Here is a 19,371-nt window from a genome sequence, read left to right as displayed (position 1 = left end):
GGGGGGGGGGGGCTGGCGATGTCTAATACATAGTGTCACCATGAGGTAAGGTTGACCCAAGGGCAGCTAACAACAACAGAGAACAAGCTGCCCATTGCTACTTTTATTGATGAAAGCTTACAGAAAAATACATTTCTATGTGGTTTTCTAAGGAAAGAAAGCTAGTTGTAGCTGCTCATAAGGAAAAGCTGCTCTACTCATGTACCAAAGCAATTCCCTTACTTCAGACCTGTAGCAATTCAGTGCTGGGCAACAGCAACAGGTTCTGGGGCTAATTAAACTCAAATTACATTCATATGAAGACTTCTGTCTGTTCTACTGTTCTGCACAATTAGCGCTGGACCTCTTCCTACTGTGAAACTATGCTTGTTTGCAAAGGATCTTTCCACTATTGTTTAAAATTCTTTGTTACCTTATGAAATATTCAGTTCCAGGCCTGGGAAAAAGATCAAACATGATCTGAGACATTCTATGGCTATGTCCATTTCCCTCCTGCTGATAAAATGAAGGAGAAAAATGCACCAAGACACAAGAAAAGAAATCTGGCTGATCTGTCAAGTGTGCTGCAAATGAAAAAGATGCTGATACCTAATTTCAATGGCTCTTTGAATTCAAATGTCCTCATGCTCTACTGAAAGTAAGTTTTAAGTACACGTAACAGTGCCCATTTTTCCATTCGTTCCATTTTTCTTTCAACACTTTTTGTCTATACCACTGTCAAAATGTAGAGAATATCAACTCCTGGCAGCAGGGTCTTGTCTTTTCTTTATGCTCTGAAATATATCACCTCACAGAGGGAGCAGACATGGAAAAAGGAGATGGCAGGTAGATAAGCAAAGCAAAGAGAAACATTAAAATAAGTACCAAAAATGTCCTTCAAGGTAGTCCATTCGTAAATAAACAAACTGCACGGATGGTAAAGATTCATCTAGATAGATGCTCTCAGCTGCATTTGCACACCTCCATTTGTCACAATACCCCTTTTACAGTGGTGAATGTTTTCCTGGGAAATAATACAAAAGTGTGCTGAATCACCAGATGTGCACCTCTCTAAATGTCCATCTAAGAGTAGCTCCAACATGTCATCTGAGACATTTGAAGCAGTGTTTTTAGTTTGCCTATCTAAACACTGAGGCAACATTCCAAAAGGAAATATTGAACACAGTCCTATATGCAAGCATACACACGTACATGCGCAAACATACACACACACAATACTATACACAATTTGTGCAATGCATAAATGCAGTATACACAATGGATTGTGTGTGTGCAATCCCTTATTAATAAATGATTCCAACATGCTGCAATAATTTCTATCTAAACGTATCTTTGATCTTATGAATTTCTAGGTTCCTTTCATTATTTCATCCATTCTTATTTTCCTCAGCTCCTGTAGATGAGTCCCATGTTCTATCAATCCAGAACAAGCAAAAAATAGTTTGGAATCGAAATCACAGTATGATTTTACAAATATTTAGGGTTGGTTTAAATCCCCAACAGCTATAGACATCGCAGCAATTGGTGCAGAGTCATGGTAACTAGATGGTCATATTTACCCATTCCTATTTTAGGCAAAACATGCTTTAAAACAGAGTTGGGCAGCTTTCCTGAGTAAAATGGAATACACTCCTAAGCCGTCTTCCCCAACTGGATAATCTATGCTGCCAGTTCAGGAACAAGACCCAAAGCCTCCTTTGATTTTAGAATTTCTGTTAGATGAAAATTTGATGATGGAAGAGGATAATCACAGTTTTGTTAAATATAAGTGTGTGTGACCCACATGATGCTTACCTGCCTTAGAATATCTGAACTGCTTAGCATTATTTTTGTTAAAAAACATGTGGTGTTTGGGAGGTGGGTTCTCTATTCAGGAATCATATACACCTGTGCTTTACACAACACACGTCAAATCATACTTTCTGATTTTGGTTTGCCAACTGATCACCATCTATGGCTTGGCAGTCAATATTTTACATCTAATTATAGTTAATTGCAGAGATGTTTCTACAGTGGCTTTCAGTACATTTCCTGTCACAACATACCTAATGGACAGACTCTCCTAACACCATTACCTAAATCTTAAGAACTCAAACTACCAGTACATTGGGGTTTAGATTATAAAATTGAATCTAACTGCTGAAAAAGGATTGCACCTGCTAAAATTTAAGCATGTTCTATGGGACATTAATATACTGTATATGAATATAGCATGGCATTTAAAATCATAGGCTGGCACTGTCTTGGGAATTTATGGCATTGTAAACCCATTTACACCCAGCTGGAAAAATGTTTCCACCTGTCATGCTGCCCTATTTGTAGTGGGAGCCTCCATGGCACATCTTATGTGGTGTATACCTGTGCTTTGTCACAATCCTCTAACATGGCTGAATACTGTGTCAGCGACACAGCATTGTCATTGTGAAGTTATGCACCACAACCCACAATACAGGATCTCAGCCCTGGTTTTCACATTTCTGGAAGCCACATTCAGTCCTACTCTGGGAGAAAGGCGACATATAAATGAAATAAATAAAACATTCTATACAAGTATTATTTAAAAACTTGTAAAACTTTTTACTTTAACCTTATTCTATTGGGGGGGGGGAGAACATTTTCATTTCTTATGTATTAGACTGGAACAATGTGGACTGACTTCAATTACAGAATTTTAAATCAGTGATTCAAAGCCAGTTTCGATTATTGATTAAAATCATAGTTGCCATTGGCACTTCTTTGCAAATTCCTTCAACAATGATAGAAACCTGACTTCTGTTCATGAACTATTCCTTACACTATTTATTCTTACAAACATCTGTCACAGTGCATACTGTGTTATTTGAAAACATTTGGAAAGAATGTCTAAACAGTATACTCTGTGGGCAACACCCTTGACAGTTTGCAATGTTAAATATAGGAATAAACAAATCTGCAAACTCAACAAACTGGAGTTGCACTTTTCTGCTTTGGCCCAATTCACCAGCACAAAAAAACAAAAACAAAACAGCATACAGAAATGAGTGATTTGAAAAAGAAATGATAGTTATTGGGCAGACTAGAAAAATTAAATGCCTGTGCTTGGCCAGTAAATATTCATATTTGATAAGCTTTCCTTCCCTGATCACTGAAGGTGAAACAGCAGCAAAAGACAACAGAGCCTTTAGGAGTACTCTGTAGCTCAGACATGCCTCCATACCTCCCCTACTTTTTAGAGGTGGCCTCGCAGAGGAAACCAATCCAAGGCCTCTGCTTGCCAAATTCATGTTGGAAATTGGACGTTCTCCACTGGCATAAAGTTGTTCTAAGGCAGGCCTGCACAACATACAGCCCATGGGCCACAAGCAGCCCTCTAGGTTGTTTTGGGCATCCCCCCCCCCCAAACACTTGCCCTTCAAGGCTGCTGCTGCTGGTGGAGCATGGGCAGGTCAGCACTTCTCCCTCAGGTGGAAGGTACTGCTGGAGTATCTTGGCTCTGGGACTGCACAGACCTCCAGCCCAAGGAGACAGCCCAGCCCCACGGGGCTATCAAAGAGTAGCTGATGGCTGCCCCGGCTCTCCCTGCCCAAGCCTCACAGAAACAGCTTCCCCAGCAACCCAAGACAGGCCACAGGGAACAGGCTAACAGCCAGCATGGCCACCTAAGCCGCCCCTCCACAGCAACAGCTTCCCCAGCGGCTTGAGCGGGAAGGGGCTGGAGTTGGCTCAGGCGGCATCCTCATTGCCAGGACCAGCCCATGCTCTGTGGTAGAGGAGACTTTCCTCTCCCACTTTTGCAATTGTAAGTTTGCTCCCTCCATCCTCTGCCCCTTATTTCAGTGGTGAGAGTTTGTGGGTTCCTCTCAGGTACAGCTCTGAGGTAGTTTGCCAGGCTGCGTTATGGGCACCACCAGTTCTGTCACCTCCTTCTGCCGCCATACTCCCTACCCATCTTGATGACTGTATCCTGGTGTGTAGAGTGGTGAGGTGCGATTAAGTCCTGTTAGTGGTGTTTCTCCTTTCAAGTTGTTTCTGACTTGTGGGGACCCAAAGGGAAGCCAGTCACAGGGTTTTCTTGGCAAGATGTAGAAGTGGTTTTGCCAGTGCCTCCCTCTGAGGCTGAGAGCATGTGACTTACCTAAGACCACTCAGTGGGTTTCTGTGACAAAGTAGGGATTCAGACCCTGGTCTCCAAGGTGATAGTCCAATGCTCAAATCACTACACCACACTGACTTTTTCTTGAAGCTTTGTTTTTTGTGGTGTGGCTTCAAGTCATCTCCTACTTATGGTGACCCTAAGGAGAACCTATCCTGGGGTTTTCTTGGCAATATTGGTTCAAAGGTTTGCCATTGTCTTCCCCTGAGGCTGAGTGTGACTTCTTGCCCAGGCTAACCCAGTGGATTTCATGGCAGAGTAGGGAATCGAACCCAGGTCTCCAGAGTTGTAGTCCAACACTCAAACCATACCACACTGGCTCCTATTCCCATGAAATAATTGCAGAATTTCTGTTGTTCTTGTGTGTCTTCAAGTCCTTTCCAACTTATGGAGACCCTAAGGCAACCTTATGGGGTTTTCTTGCCAAGTTTCTTCAAGGGAGATTGCCATTACCATACTCTGAGGCTGTGTGTGATGTGTCCAAGGTCACTTACTTGGCTGCACATTGTACATACCCCAGAATGCATCACCTAATTATTACAGATGGAAAATTCTTTCCTTCTCCCAGCTATGATGGTTGGGGGGAAATGAGGAAGTGCTGGGGGGAGGAACTGCCAACCATCTCATAGCTGGGAGATGGAAAGAATTTTTAAAGCAGCATTTATAACTGGACTATTTTTTAACGAAGTAAGGTCCAAAACACACTGCAGAAATAATCCAGTTTGAGACTACTTTAAATGCCCTGGCTCAGTGCTAGGGAACATGGAAGTTGTAGTTTATTGTGGGACCAGAGCTCTCTGACAGAGAAGGCTAAATATCACACAAAACTACAGTTCCCAGGATTCCTTAGCATTGAACCAGGGCAGTTAAAGTGGTCTCAAACTGGATTATTTCTGCAGTGTATTTTGGACCTATGCTATTATCATTATCCAGTTTTGTAGCTATTATTATAGAAAGACATAAGAGTGCAAACTGCTCAATTATATTTATCTTCTGGAGTGAGATGTGCTTTTCCAGCTCACTCACCTATAAGGAGGGGGTTGCCGGGAGAGGGTGCAGTGAGAGCATAATAGCATGGGGGGCATCGGAAGGGTCTTTGTGCATTTATATTTATATATGCTGTGAATTTATATTACTATATTTAGCTTTTATTCTGCAATATTGCCTACATGTTTCTTGAATGTCCTACATTTTGTGGTTTAATTTCCTCCATTCTGATTATGACATCTGGTCACTCTGCTCAAGGCTCCTCCACTGCTTGGCCTTCTGCTAAGAAAGAGCAGGGTGCTGGCAGCAGAGAATGAAATATTAATTATATTAATTCTTAATAATTAATAAAATTACTAATTAATAATAATTAGTAATTAATAATCGTTCATTATAATAATTATTATAAATTAACTATCTGTGGCCCAAAGAAGTTTGGTGATTTTAATTTTGGCCCCTACCTACTTCCAAGTTGTGCAGATCTGTTCTAAGGTAATGCCAGTTAATATATTGATAATTGTAAATTTTTCATTGTGGCTCCACGTATAGGATAATGAATGCATACCAGATCAAAATTGGTTAAACAGTGTGGCTCCAACAGCTTTGAAAGCATTCATATCAGACATCGAAGCTGTCATCGTTGTCTTGAATTTCATTTTTAATCCCAACTAGAGTAAACCCTTCAAATTAATGGGAACTTCACAAATCAACATTTATGTAAGATCTTTGAATTCACTGAATCTAACATGCATTCCTAACATTGTTTGGGTATCTGTAAACCAAAGAAAACAATCTTCCCACCTCCCATCATTCATGAAACTCTGTAACCCGGGAAGGACTCCCTTACCCATATAAATATTTTCATGTTTTACTAAAGCACTGAATTTATGCAATAAGACATGTAGCCCAGACATTCAAAATTATTTATTTTACCTTTTTATTACACCCAAATTAAAAGCTGCTGCCAACATAAAAATCTTTTCTTTTCAGTTCACAGGAGAACTTCTGTGAAATGGAAATTACACAACATATTTTTAGAAACAGTTAAACATAAAGAAGAATCATTTTAAAGAAAGGTAAAACAGATGAAAAAAATCAGTAATTTGTACCAAACCAGCTATTAACTTTTTGGGTACGCAAATAAAGGACAAGATTGACTATATGGTATTCGTTTGTTTCGCTCATCCATACCAGCGCCATGTGTATTTTTCCAGTGCAATCTACATGATTCACATAGTACTTGGGTCCCAAATACTCATATAAAATGGATCGTTTGGCAGAGAGGATCATGTTGACTGGAGCACTAACACACCAAAATGGTTTTTGTGAATCATCCAGAATGGTTGCATCCATGATGAAACAATTCTACATAGCAAACAACAAAAAGAACAAAGAAAAGGGGAAATGAAAAAGAAGACCAGTCTTCATACTCCATATTCTTGCACAAGCAATATTCAAAGTGATTACTACTACAACCAGATGACTAAAAATCCTCTCCATAAAGCCAGTTACCTTTAGCCTCTCCACAAAGCCACATATTAGAAGATAATATTAACTGGAACAAAGGTCCTACTAACACAGACACTAACACAGACACTAAAGAAAATTGTATATGTATATTTCTCATGCTTTAACAATATGTAAAGTGTGGGCATCCTTGATCATATAACTGACAAGTTCAAAATGTGAAATTAGCAGCAGCAGCAGCTTCAATAAAAAAGGCTATATATTGGGAACAGTGAGATGACTGTGGCCCGAAACACAAAGGCAAAATGATGCGGCTTCAGTTAAATGGCACACACCCCGAACGCAGCCTGAAGCTGCACCAAGGCTGTTGCATTTGCAAAGAACTGGACCACAAAGGAGCAGATAGAATCCTCTCCTTCCGGCAAACCAGTTGAGGAATGCAGCAGCAACCCAGATTGGGACTGGCCATGTGCAGTTCCCATGGTCCCAGTGCAAATGGCACCAGCGTGGTCTCATGCCACTCTATTTGGTCTGTGTATTTCAGGCTCATGACATTATGTCATTATTCCCTTGCCCTTTTTAAAAAAACAAAATAGCATCTGCCACAATATCTGAAAAGACATTTCTAACTTCCTACTACTTGTTACCAGGTAGCAAGTTAAACAGAGTCAAATCCCTCATCTAGCAGAAGGTGTTTTTTCCAGAAACAAATAAAATCCTACCAAAGTTATTAACCACAGCAGTGGAGTGAAAAAGTAGATAATATGTAATCTACCACTTCACATTCTACACCTCTCCACCACAATTATGCTTTATATACTCACTCTACAATCCTTGATGAAGGCTTTCATAGGAGAGGAGGAGAAAGGCAGCAAAAGGGAGCTCAACATGCTTTCATTAAAAATGTTTTCATTGTATTTTTATTCTGTTGTGTTGTGAGCCACTTTGGCTCCCATTTTGAGAAAGTGGAATAGAAAACAATAAATAAGGTCTGTCAACATGATTTGTGGGGAATTAAGCTTTTTAAAGTAGTTTCTGGAGCTTAAACAACCTATTATCTATTTGGCAAGTACAAGTATCTGCAAAAGTACATTCCAAGGAAGATGGGGGGGGGGGAGAAATACAATGATGGTATGTTAGTTTTCAAAATATCCTGTTTTCCAGAGAAACCAAAGTTCCATTAAGAGATAAAAATGTCTGATGATTATATCAATTCAAGACACTACTAAATATGACTATTTTAAATGATAGGTTCATGTAAAGGCATGTGTTTTTAATGTTGTTAAAGTAGTTGTTCCATGATTAGTACCATTCTATTTAACATATTTTTATTTGCAGCTTCAACTATATTTTGAATGTAACAGATTCACCATGACTTACCTGAATGTTGCCTTCAAATGCATCTGTCCTCCAAGACAACCCAACATCTCCAACAAGAGGAAGATGTTGGGCATGATTTTTGTAGCTTATAACTGTAATCCTCAAGTATCCATTTTTAATAAAACCTGTAATAACCAATAAAACATAACAATGATAGTACATCAGACACAATGCTATCAGCAATGTATTGAACATTCCTGTTTCGATTGGTCACACTGGTCCATTAGCCATATTTCAGTGCAACATGGAATGAACAGTGAGCCTAAGCATGCAGAAAGGATACTCAATTTCTTTGTGCTTTAACTGCTATGCCATTTTCTTCACTGTTTTCCCTTTCCTAATAATCTTTATAATATCTGTCTTTTTTTACAACCCACACACGTTCAGGTAGTGCTTTGGGATTGTAAATTCTGTAACAAATCCTATGACTTGTCCCTCTTCACTATTAGGACTGATCATTTATGCATAGTTCTGGTTCTCTGCCAGTTAAATACTGGATGGTCCAAAAGGCATTCCTTTCTGTTTAACAGTTATTTTTTTTCTTTTATAACACATCTTGAAATCAAGCTGCATGATTTTCAGCCAATTCATACTTACTCAGAGTATTTCCTTTTATAAATACTTGTTTTGGTTCTTCTGGGTTTTTATTTTATATTGTAAGCTATAATCTTCCATTGTAAAGTCATTTTCAACTTTTAAAAATATATGAACAAGTGGAACCTGCAGCAAAATCTTGCAGTATGCAGTACTACCAGATCAAGTCTTCCAACCAGCCATGCCTTTTTTCAAAACTAGTATTCTCTTCCATTCTCACCAACTTTCTCCACCCCAGCTGTTAGAAAGCATTCCATAAGTACCAAATATAGTATACTTGGGTCCTCATTGGGATCTTCTGAGGACTCCTCTTTTTAAAAAAAAATCATACTTCTGCAAAACTTGGAATTCTCTCAAGCTGACTGATATACTCCCCTTTTGTACACATTGAGAAGTGAATTTGCTGCTGGTATAAAATGATGATGCAGGTACAAATATGAAAGTTAAATAACAGTGTCTCCTTTTTCCTGTTTCATTCAGTCTAGCCCCAATGCATGGGTCGCCAGTTTGTGGTACCTGAACAATTTGAATAGAGCAGTATTTTGCCTGTGGAGCAATTTGAAGAGTGAACTTCTAAAATAATGGTGACAGATCTACATTCAGTTTCTCTCTATCAAAGAATACACAGGTCAATAGTGCTAGCAAATAAACTCTCCAAAGAGTACTTGACCAATCCTTTAAACCACCACTGGAGTTGAAAGTGGCAACAAGAAGAAAATGGTGGCAGGGAAAAAACAAAACAAAGCCCAAAGCAATTCTGTTCCTCAAGTGCCTGCCTTTGGGAGGCAAGGACTCTACAGAGCCACATCAGTGGCTTGAACATCTCCTAGGATAGGAAATTTTCCAAAACGTCCTTCTTCTACTACCTTGGTTCCATGGATCCCACCTGGAAGATAGCCTTTATGAGAAATGGGCTGCTTGAAACCAGAAGCTCCACTCTGCTACTGCCACTACCACTACTCTCTCTAAGCACATGTATGAAAAGTGTAAGTCACTCCTGTATGTGAGTGGTATGACTCTATATAAAGATGAGCTCTTCTGAAATAGTAAGAAAATATCGTCCAAGACCAGTCAAAATTGTCAAAAAAGGGGTAAAGATAAGCTGTGAAGAAATTACAATGCAGAAAGATGCAGAACAAGTATATGTCACTCTTACTGTTATCAGGCTAAAGTCACATACTTGTATTTTTAAGTGTGTTCCTATTCATTGCTTGATATATGTACAATTTTCATGCTATAGCTCTCTACCTCCTTGCTTAAATACCACCTTTCTCCAAGCAAGCCCATGCATACAGCAGCAATTTTGATTATCCAGGCTAAACGGCCAAAGAAGGGCAAAAAGCAGAAAAGAGGAATACTCTTCAATTTCAATATTAAGCTTCAGAGCAATTCTGATTTATGCTTAAATACCTAGAAATGAAATATTAAAAGCATACCAAGAACAAATTTCAATAAATTGAAACCTGCAAATTACATGCAGACCGCCAGGCACACCAGATTTTGTTTTTAAATCCAATGCTGAAAATTACTGGGGTAATGTGGCAAACTGTTATAAATGCATGAACTAATCTAGAGTAACTAAGGTCCGAAACAGATGGGCTAAACAGAGCGGCTTCCAACCACTTTGTGGGCATGATGTGCAGATGACGCATGCCCCTAATGCAAGTGGAAGCCACTCTGAGGCTGCCTAAGGAATTCTGAAATCACAGGCAAAAGGAGCGGCAAAAAGCACTCCTTGCCAGTGGCTCGTTTGGGACCATGGCAGCGGCCTGCATCGGAAATGGGCTGTCTGGCTGTCGTGGTCCCAAGACAATCGGGTCGATTGCAGCTGGAGCAGACAATCCATCCTTCTCCTTTGCCTCTAGTCAGTTTTCTTGTTGATTGCCAGTAAAGCCAAAAGCTTACGGTAGTTTTGCAAGCATTTCAAAGCATTTCCCCAGTCGTCTGGAATAGAATGCCTTTAATCTGATACTTTTTCTATCACTGGAACATAGTATTTTGCAACTCAACTATATATGAATTAGTCTATAATGAATCTAATGAATGACTTTTAATTGAAATACATTGTCATTAATGAAATAATATTTAAAGCACTGAAATAAATTAATCTTTCAAAATATTGACTAATTCGTAGTTGGGTCAAAGGATTTTATTTTCAAATGCTTTTTCTTCTTAAAAATATATATTTTATATGTTTATATTAAATAAGGGTATCCATTTTTTTACATGTTTATATGTATCTTTTTCCAATTTATCTATTAAAACTTCTGCCAAGTTTACCCATTTCCTCTTAGGTCACACTTTCTAGGCCATGTAGGATTTGAGCAGTCCATTTGCCAGAAAAAGATCCCCTAGCCCCACAGAAGTTGCTAATGTCTGACTCAGAAGAACTGTTATAATTATGTATACAGTTCAGATAGTACCTTTTTTACAAAACAAACTACGAAAAGTGTTGCACATATAGGTTTTTCCTCTGCTCTGCAGTTCAATATGCAGCTGATAGCCATGCATGCCATATTCTGGATCAATATCATCCAAGATAGCCATATCTGGGGCTTCGACATACCTCCTGAAAAAAACAAGCAAAAATGGAGAGGATAAATAAACCCAGGTATGCAAAAACAGGCTGAGAAAATAGAATTATAAATGTGGCACAGGAAAGGGCAAACAATTCAGTTTTCCCAAGCTGTTTTCGTACCTCAAACATTTGAACTCATATTGTGTTAACATCACTGGATTAACTATTATATATAAAAGGCATTATCTGACTATTATGAATTAGCTTTGAAAAAGACAGAAAAATCTCAATAATAATATTGGTAAAGTTCATTCCTTGAGAAAGACATCCTCAAAACACTCCAAGCGTAAGAAATGACTCCCTCGCCAACACACATCCTGTGGGTTGTTTTTTCTTAGGTATATGTTGTGCTTGCTTGCTGTACTTATTGCCTTCTAAATAGCTCCGCTATACATAATCTATGTTTTCCTTCTTCTAAATTCTGATGGATAAAACTCACTGAACATTCATAAATCAGTACTTACATTGAAGCACTGCCAAGAATGCTTCTTTCGATGAGCTGATTGTAATGAAGGCTCGCCATAACAAAAGCAATTCCACTTTCCTTTTAAAAAAAGAAGAAGGAATTACAGAGACCATATTTTTTTTAGCCCAAGGTACTTAATTTTTCCAAAGTTTTTTAAGCAAGCAGAAAAGCACCCTTCTTTCTTGTCCTGTATCTCACTAGCATTTGTTATATGACAAGCGGTGCAAGTCCTACTTGTGCGTCCCTGAAAACTGAAGTCCATGGCCCAGCAATCAAGGGTAGCTCCAAATAACTGCCCAGAAAACAGCAGGCAATGCTGACAGAGGCACACAACTTGAACACCTGGGCTGACATTGGCATGCTAAAGTTGATGCTTCTCATTACAGCATGCTCGCTTCTCCTTTTATAGTTAGGAAAAGCTATCCATGCATGCACAGTAGAAAGCAGCAAATGCACCAACATTCATCATTAAATGAAAAATCCTAAAGATTAAAACAAGATAAAAAAAAAAAGTATTAGCAGCTAGTCAATCTGACAAATGGCAAAAGAAACACTGGTGTAACTATTCTAATTACTCACTTGAGTTTTTTTCTTATAAAAAAGGTAGAATATAAAGAAGAATATAAACCTACATATAAAGAAATACAATTTAAAAATCACAATAAAAAGTCCCATAAACATCCTATCCAGAAAGTGAACTTACTTTCCACAGTCCCACCAGAAGTCCTTGGTCAAAACGGTAAAGATCAACAAGTCCATCACAACCAATCATCTCTGCCTTTTCAGTCAGATTATCCAGTTCATATTCACAAATTAAGGAACGTCGCCAAGGTCTTACAAAGGACATCAAGTTAGTTGAACAAACAATTGAAGTCATTAACCGTTAAGCTTGTCTGTAATGACTGGCAACACGGTAAAGTAAAAATTGTTGCATACTACATGTAGTAAAATCAGATTATAGAACCAATATGGGAACTACAGATGGTGTGATAAATTTTTACTTAACACAAAACCTCTGCTACTTCCAATACTTAAGGATGCAGCAGCAAAGAATCAATACCTGTGTTCTTATTTTCCTAAAGCACATACAGTGAGTAAATGAAGATGAAAACCACACAGAGGCCAATGAATGCTTTTTCTTTGTATCCAGAATCTTCCTGATGCCAAGGTAAGAAGTACTAGCAACAACCATTGGCAGCTTTAGTTATGTATTACTTTGTATTCCTTCTGCCTTAACAGTATGACAACCCATAACACAAAGAGGGACTGATACAAAACACACAGTATCTGATATGGCATTGCCCTGTTTGTTCTCCATAGCATATTAATTAACCCTATTAATTCATATCTCTCCGCTTCTACTGCCAAGATCCTGGTCCATGCCCTAGTGATCTCACGACTTGATTACTGTAATGTCCTCCTGGCTGGGCTCCCTTTTTCTCACCTCCGTCCTTTAATCTCTGTCCAGCATTCAGCTGCACGCATTATCACTTCCACCCACCGCTCTGACCACATCTCTCCTGTGTTGGCATCCCTTCACTGGCTCCCTCTCCCTTTCCGCATTCAGTATAAGCTCCTGCTGTCGACATTCAAAGCCCTCCATGGACTGGCCCCTCCTTACTTATCAGACCTTCTTTCTCCTCACCTTCCCACCAGGGCCCTCCGTTCTGGTAGTCAAGGGTTCCTGTCTCAGCCCAGGATTTCCTCTGCCCCATCCCGGATTCGCCCCTTTTCACTTGCTGCCCCTCACTCCTGGAACCTTCTTCCTCCACAAGCAAGAGCCATCACTTCATTAACCAGCTTCAAAACGGAGTTGAAAACCATCCTATTCAGAGAAGCCTTCCCAGGCATCGCATAATTGTCGCTTACTATCTGATGTTCTGTTGTTGGCTGTTTATCGATCCATTTCCTGTATTGCTATGTTCTGTATATGCATTATCCTACTAGTGAGTATGTATTTTCCCTGGATAATGATTAACCTTCCATTTTGAAGCCAAGCCCTCCCTTCAGTCCATCTGCCTTGGTCCAGGCCTCGAAGGTTGAGAGGAACTGCTGGACCTCTTACCCTTTCCCGTCACCACTCCCTTCTCCTTCTGTGTCATGTCTTTTTAGATTGTAAGCCTGAGGGCAGGGAACTGTCTAACTAAAAAGATTGCATGTACAGCGCTGTGTAAATTTACAGCGCTTCATAAATAAAGGTTAATAATAATAATAATAAATTAATTGCCATTGGTGAGCAACTGATCTGTAAACAACAAGGCTGCAGTAGATGTCCTTTCATAACATACATATAAGCCACATTACTTACAGGCCCCCTAAAAAAAGGAACCAGAGAAAACAATGTCTCAACTAGGCACTTCTTCAGAAGGTACCATAAAATAATTAACTTACCCCATCTTAAGATGAACTTTAGCATTACCCAGAAACACTGGGGTCATTCCACATAATTGCAAAGTTGACAACGTTTCTAAACAAGGCCAGCCTATCTTATACCAAGATAAAGTAACAGATATCTCATTAAAAGAAATGTCTTCCTGATCCATTACATATTCCTTCCCATTTGTGTCCTTAAGTACGATCACCCATCTCAAACCAGAGTTCCTGTTATTGAGAAAGGAAAAGGAGGGTATAACGTTTTAGACTATCACTAAAGCATATGGGAAATGAAGTTGTTGTAGTATTTGGATTTTCCAAGGAAATGTGTTTTCTCTGTGTGTGTGCACACATGCCTAAAATGGAGAAATCTTATTTCTACAAGACATCCCTTCTACAACTAAGTTCAAAACTAGTAAAATAAACAGGAAACACAAATTTATGAAATTGAAATTATCTCATAATTAAACATTAACCAGATATTAGTAAGCTTATATTTATCTAATTATCTGAAATATTTCCTCATTTACTGATAAAGAAAATATGTCTGCTCTCAAAAGTAGAAAATCTTCTATGCCTGATATATTTTATTGCACTGCTTACCTGATAGCTTCTTTTGTTTTAAGTGGAAGGCCAGTATAGGTATTTATTGGCTTCAGAAGCTGAATTATATCTGCTCTGTCAGCAGATATTTTTTTCTCAATATATTCTTTTTTCCAGTACCCTTCCTCCCTATTCAGGAACTCTGGAAGCCTCTCAGAGGCAACTGGGTCCACAACTGGCTCCTGGACTGATTTGGTCTGCCATTTTTTCCTTTTTGGTTGAAATGACTTAGAATAGATTTTGAACCAGATGGTACTGAAAGAAGGACAAATATGCACACTGCTAAAATCTTTCACATTTTTACATTGTTATATATGGCTATATATATATATATATATATATATATATATATATATATATAGTTATTAAATATAATTTTAAATCAATTTCTAGCCTGAAAGCATTAAAAAGCACTTTTTTCTGAAAAAATTATTAGTCATTACTGAAGACTAGGAATGCTTAGCGCATGCCAAGGTTTAATTTAAAGGGGAGGACTGAATCTATTTTCTAATGCTGTCAACGGCAATCTTTTCCTTGATATTAATTAATCTGGAAGGCCACATGTTTGGTTAATTAGCACTCATCACCCAGTTTTATGCAATGCTCTATTATGCTGATACATTAAATTTGCTGGAGGAAAAAATCATATTATTTATTACATTTTTTTATTCACACAATCCTTTTAAAAAGAAAACCTTGAAGGTGTCTAACATCAATATAATATAATAAAACCAGTATTTAAGACACTGTAATAACTACTAATCTATAATAAGCAGGACCCAATAAAATGTTATTTGCAGAATGCTATTTGCCTTTCTTGAGAGTCAGATCTCAAGTGATCACCTCAAAACCAAATGAAACTAAACACCTGAGCAATACCTACAGACTTTCTATGGAGAGTAAGTTTCAAACTAAAGAGGCAGCACATGGAATATTGTCTCCATCCTATCATCACATTGAAGTTACTAGCCTGAAAGAGTCCTTAGGACTGGAGCATGGCTTTGGTGTGGCTTCCAGACTCTTAGGACACATATGCATCATTTAAACAGCATACCTCCAAAGTGACCCGAAGCAGCTTTATTTTGGCCTGTCTGTATGGGGCCTGAGTCTCATATTTTAAGCACACAGGAAGTTTTCAACTTGTCCCTGAACTAGTCTCAAATCAAAGAGATACAAATTCTAAATTCCTGTGAAATCTGAGTCCCCCTTGCCTCTTCCACAATCATTTGCATTGGTGCAATGTGGCAGGAAAAATAATGCCTGAAAAGCAACTAATGGAGGTCTATTGCAAATAAAGAATATACCAGAATAAATGTGAGTACTTATTTACTGCTATTCTGTAACAGAATTACCATTCATTCATTTTTCAGTGGGAACAATGGAAATGCATAAGCTGCAATGGAAAACAATACTACTGTAATACATAAAATGTATATGTAATGTAATATATGGAATAGGAAATAGTCCTGTAATTATTTATAATTACCAGTTTAAAACCGTGATGAGTTCATGAAGCAGATTATCCCCCTAAGATAGATGTAGGAATTATGTGGCCCTCCAGATGCTGCTAAAACTCAGCTATGGGCCGGAACAGATTGGCCTGAAAAGCTGCCTTCTGTGTGGCTTGGGGGTGTAGTGTAGACGGCCCATCCCCCCAAGCTGCCATGGCTGACCAGACATGGGCGGCTTCAAGACGTTCCAGGGGCATGGCATTCACATGCTGCATACCGCCTCAGTGTCAGCTTTTTGCCAGCCCAAATAGGAGTGCATCTTTTCCACTACTATTTGGGCCAGCTCCAAGGTGGATTGGTGCCATGGCATGTGGTTCCACAGCACTGGGACAAACAGCACCAGGACAGCCCCAATCTGCTCTTTTTGGATAGTCTGTTCTGGCCCTATGCCGGGTAAGGGGTGCTGGGAACAAGAATCCAGCAAAATATGGAGTGCTGCACAATTCCCACCCCTACCTCTGTAATCACACCTGCTTTGACCTTCATACTGGGATGTAAACTGTAACAGAGCTCCAGAACATGTACTTCTTTCCTTCTCCATATAATCAGATATTTATATAGCTCATCTAAGGCCCCATACAGACAGGCCAAAATAAAGCTGCTTCAGGTCACTTTGGAGGTATGCTGTTTCAATGATGCATGTGTCCTAAGAGTTTGGAAGCTGCGCCAAAGCTGCGCTCCAGTCCTTAGGACTGGATTGTGGCTTTGGCGTGACTTCTGGACTCTTAATACGCATGCATCATTGAAAAAGCATACCTCCAAAGTGACTCAAAGCTGCTTTATTTTGGCCTGTCTGTATGAGGCCTAAGTTAGGTTAAATGGCTGTCATGTTAAAATCCCTGCCTCTGCATCTCTTACTTGTCACTGGAAAGTTGATAAAAACGTTTATTCACACAGCCAACGCACAGCAAGGACTCTGTATCCAGATAGGAGAATATCTTCATCACTACCTCTGAAGGCATTCTGGAGAATGAAGAAGAGAAACTGATGCATTTATCTGAACAGAAATAACGAGCAGCAGTATGTGTGAGAAATAAGTTAATGCCATCCACAGAAAAAGTTAAAAGATGAGCCTTACAATTGCATAAATCCAGATTCAGAAAAATTGTCGTGGTAAAAATGTAAGAAACAAGCCCTACAAAGCTTTCCACCACAACATAGGTGTGTTACAGACCGCCTGAAAGCAGCAGTCTGCTGGCGCCGCCAGTTGCTGCATCCGGGAACCGCAGAGGCCAAACCGCGCAGTTCCCAGACGCAGCAAAAAAGAAGCCCAAAAATAGCGCTTCTTTCTGCGCCCCGGAAGTGGCGCTGCGAGGCACTAGTCATGCACTTGTGGAGTCACTGGCGCCGCGTGACGTCCAGACTCTATGCGTCCACGACGTCAAGACGGCGCCCCCCCGTGCGGACAGGCGCTGCCATTTTGTATGGACCCAGTCCATACTAGGGTTGAGGGGTGTCTAGAATAGACACCCCTTTCTAACCCTAATACGCCCCTTCCTAACCCTAACACGTACTTTCAGCGCGTGTGTAACGTGCCTTACAAACATAAAATGAAGACAGAAAAATGTAATTTAATGCAATTTAATGCACTAGATGTTTCTCCAATGGATTAGGATCCATTCTGGTCCCAGAGGCTGGATTCCTTCCTGGGACATATCTAGCAGATCAAAATATGTCAAGAATTGGCCCATATCTTCTTTTGTATCACATAGCCATATAGTCTTACCAACGTCTACTTCCAGTTTTCCCAAATGAGAGGAGATGCATGAAGGTCCATACCTTACTCTCTGCAAAGAGGACAGTAATCTGATAGATCTAAGAGAAGCTCCCTTTAGGCACCATATAAACTCCAAACTGGAAAACTGATTGGCACACAGGGGAACCTCATAGGGGATTCTCATCTTTTCATATTCTAGTATCAAATGCACACTTAGATGAACTGATCAAAATGTGAAGCATATTCCAGTTGCTTTGGTACCAAAACAGAATTTTCTATGCAGTTTCTCAAGAACCCTCTGTAGGCTTGATGAGACCTAGGAAGGCAAAGTTTTCCTCCTCTGTTTTGTAGTAACGCTCTACTGTGGTCAATTCACTTCAAGGTTCGTGAAAAATTTCCTGTTCCAGTGGGCTGTTCTGCCCCAAAAGAATTCAGCTTGAGCTTTAGATTCATGTAAAGCAGGGTGAACAAAGGGCAGTCTATTGAGCACTCAAAGGCTGCTTTTGTGCCTCTCTAGAGTCCTCCCCTTCCCCACAACATTTTTTGGGGGTTGCCCCCATGCCAATAGCACCCCTAAACCCTCAGAGGTTACTACTGGCCATTTTGCCACACGTTCAGGGGTTAAGTTGCCCCTCACCTTTTCTAAGCCTACAGAAGCCTTCCTTTCCCCTATAAGGTCTTAATTCACAATAAGAAGTGACCAAAAGCTATTTTATGGTGTGAAAACAGGCCTGTTTGGGGTAAATATCTGATAATTGTGACAATAAATCCCCAGTAGTGCTACTGGCTATTTAAGCAACAAAATCATTAGGCTCTACCACTGTATTTCTGAAAGGGTGGGGTCCAGAAGTGATAATACAGGGTTGTAACCTCCCAGGGTCCCACAAGAGGACAATATGTTGCCCACCCTGATTATGTTTTCTTAAAAATATTTTTAAGCCGTGGATTCTTGAATCTGTGGATACTGAGGGCTGACTGTATTTTATCATGAAACAACCCATACTTTACCTGTCAAAATTGACCGCAGAGCTTGACACGGTAGCAGGCTTGTTGCATTGTCCTCGAATCTTTTTTATTCTAGCAAGTTGTGCAGCCATAGCAGCAGATTCTTTTGATGAAGAACTATTGGGGAAGAGAAAAAAAGAGATCAGCAAACCATCAGCTCCAGAAGACTGTAGAGAAGGTTTCCAGCCATAGCAATTAAAGCCATGTCAGGCTGCATTATCTGCTACACTGCAGCCTAGAAGGAAAAGGAGCTTAGAGAATTCATTTTTGACTACAGCTTCCAGGAACTTACACACACACACTCCAGCCAGCATGCTGAGAGATTCTGGGAGTTATAGTGCAAAGAGATAGAAATACCCCCCTCCCCACCCAAAAAATTGTTAGCTTCTTCATGGTCTGATGCTGCCTCCACACTACAGAAATGATCGGGTTTGAGAGCACTGGAACTGCCACGGCTCAAGGCTGTGGAATTCTGGGAATTGTAGTTGGTTGATGCCACAAGTTAAAGGTCCAAAACACACTACAGAAAAAATCTAGTTTGAGACTGCTTTAACTGCC

General features: G+C 39.7%; 1 protein-coding gene across 2 annotated transcripts in view; it reads right to left on the bottom strand.

Moving 5' to 3' along the window:
* Positions 1 to 6,028: 6,028 nt before the first annotated feature.
* Positions 6,029 to 19,371, bottom strand: part of FBXO15 (F-box protein 15) — a 14,038-nt gene continuing 695 nt past the window's right edge. Inside the window, exons 1-10 of one of the 2 annotated variants that reach the window (XM_042465874.1) lie at positions 19,106 to 19,294; positions 18,817 to 18,930; positions 16,950 to 17,054; positions 14,581 to 14,835; positions 13,996 to 14,205; positions 12,308 to 12,437; positions 11,603 to 11,682; positions 10,984 to 11,129; positions 7,967 to 8,091; positions 6,029 to 6,484 (exon numbers count right to left, since the gene is read on the bottom strand). In XM_042465874.1, the coding sequence (XP_042321808.1) occupies positions 6,215 to 6,484; positions 7,967 to 8,091; positions 10,984 to 11,129; positions 11,603 to 11,682; positions 12,308 to 12,437; positions 13,996 to 14,205; positions 14,581 to 14,835; positions 16,950 to 17,054; positions 18,817 to 18,930; positions 19,106 to 19,206 (1,536 nt within the window). In that variant the 5' untranslated portion in view covers positions 19,207 to 19,294 and the 3' untranslated portion in view covers positions 6,029 to 6,214. Of the gene's footprint in view, positions 6,485 to 7,966; positions 8,092 to 10,983; positions 11,130 to 11,602; positions 11,683 to 12,307; positions 12,438 to 13,995; positions 14,206 to 14,580; positions 14,836 to 16,949; positions 17,055 to 18,816; positions 18,931 to 19,105; positions 19,295 to 19,371 lie in introns of those variants that run through there. The other variant, XM_042465875.1, reaches the window with a different exon arrangement.

Source organism: Sceloporus undulatus, chromosome 4, assembly GCF_019175285.1.
Source record: "Sceloporus undulatus isolate JIND9_A2432 ecotype Alabama chromosome 4, SceUnd_v1.1, whole genome shotgun sequence".
NCBI classification, from domain to species: Eukaryota; Metazoa; Chordata; class Lepidosauria; order Squamata; family Phrynosomatidae; genus Sceloporus; species Sceloporus undulatus.
This window is presented reverse-complemented; position numbering and strand designations above follow the sequence as displayed.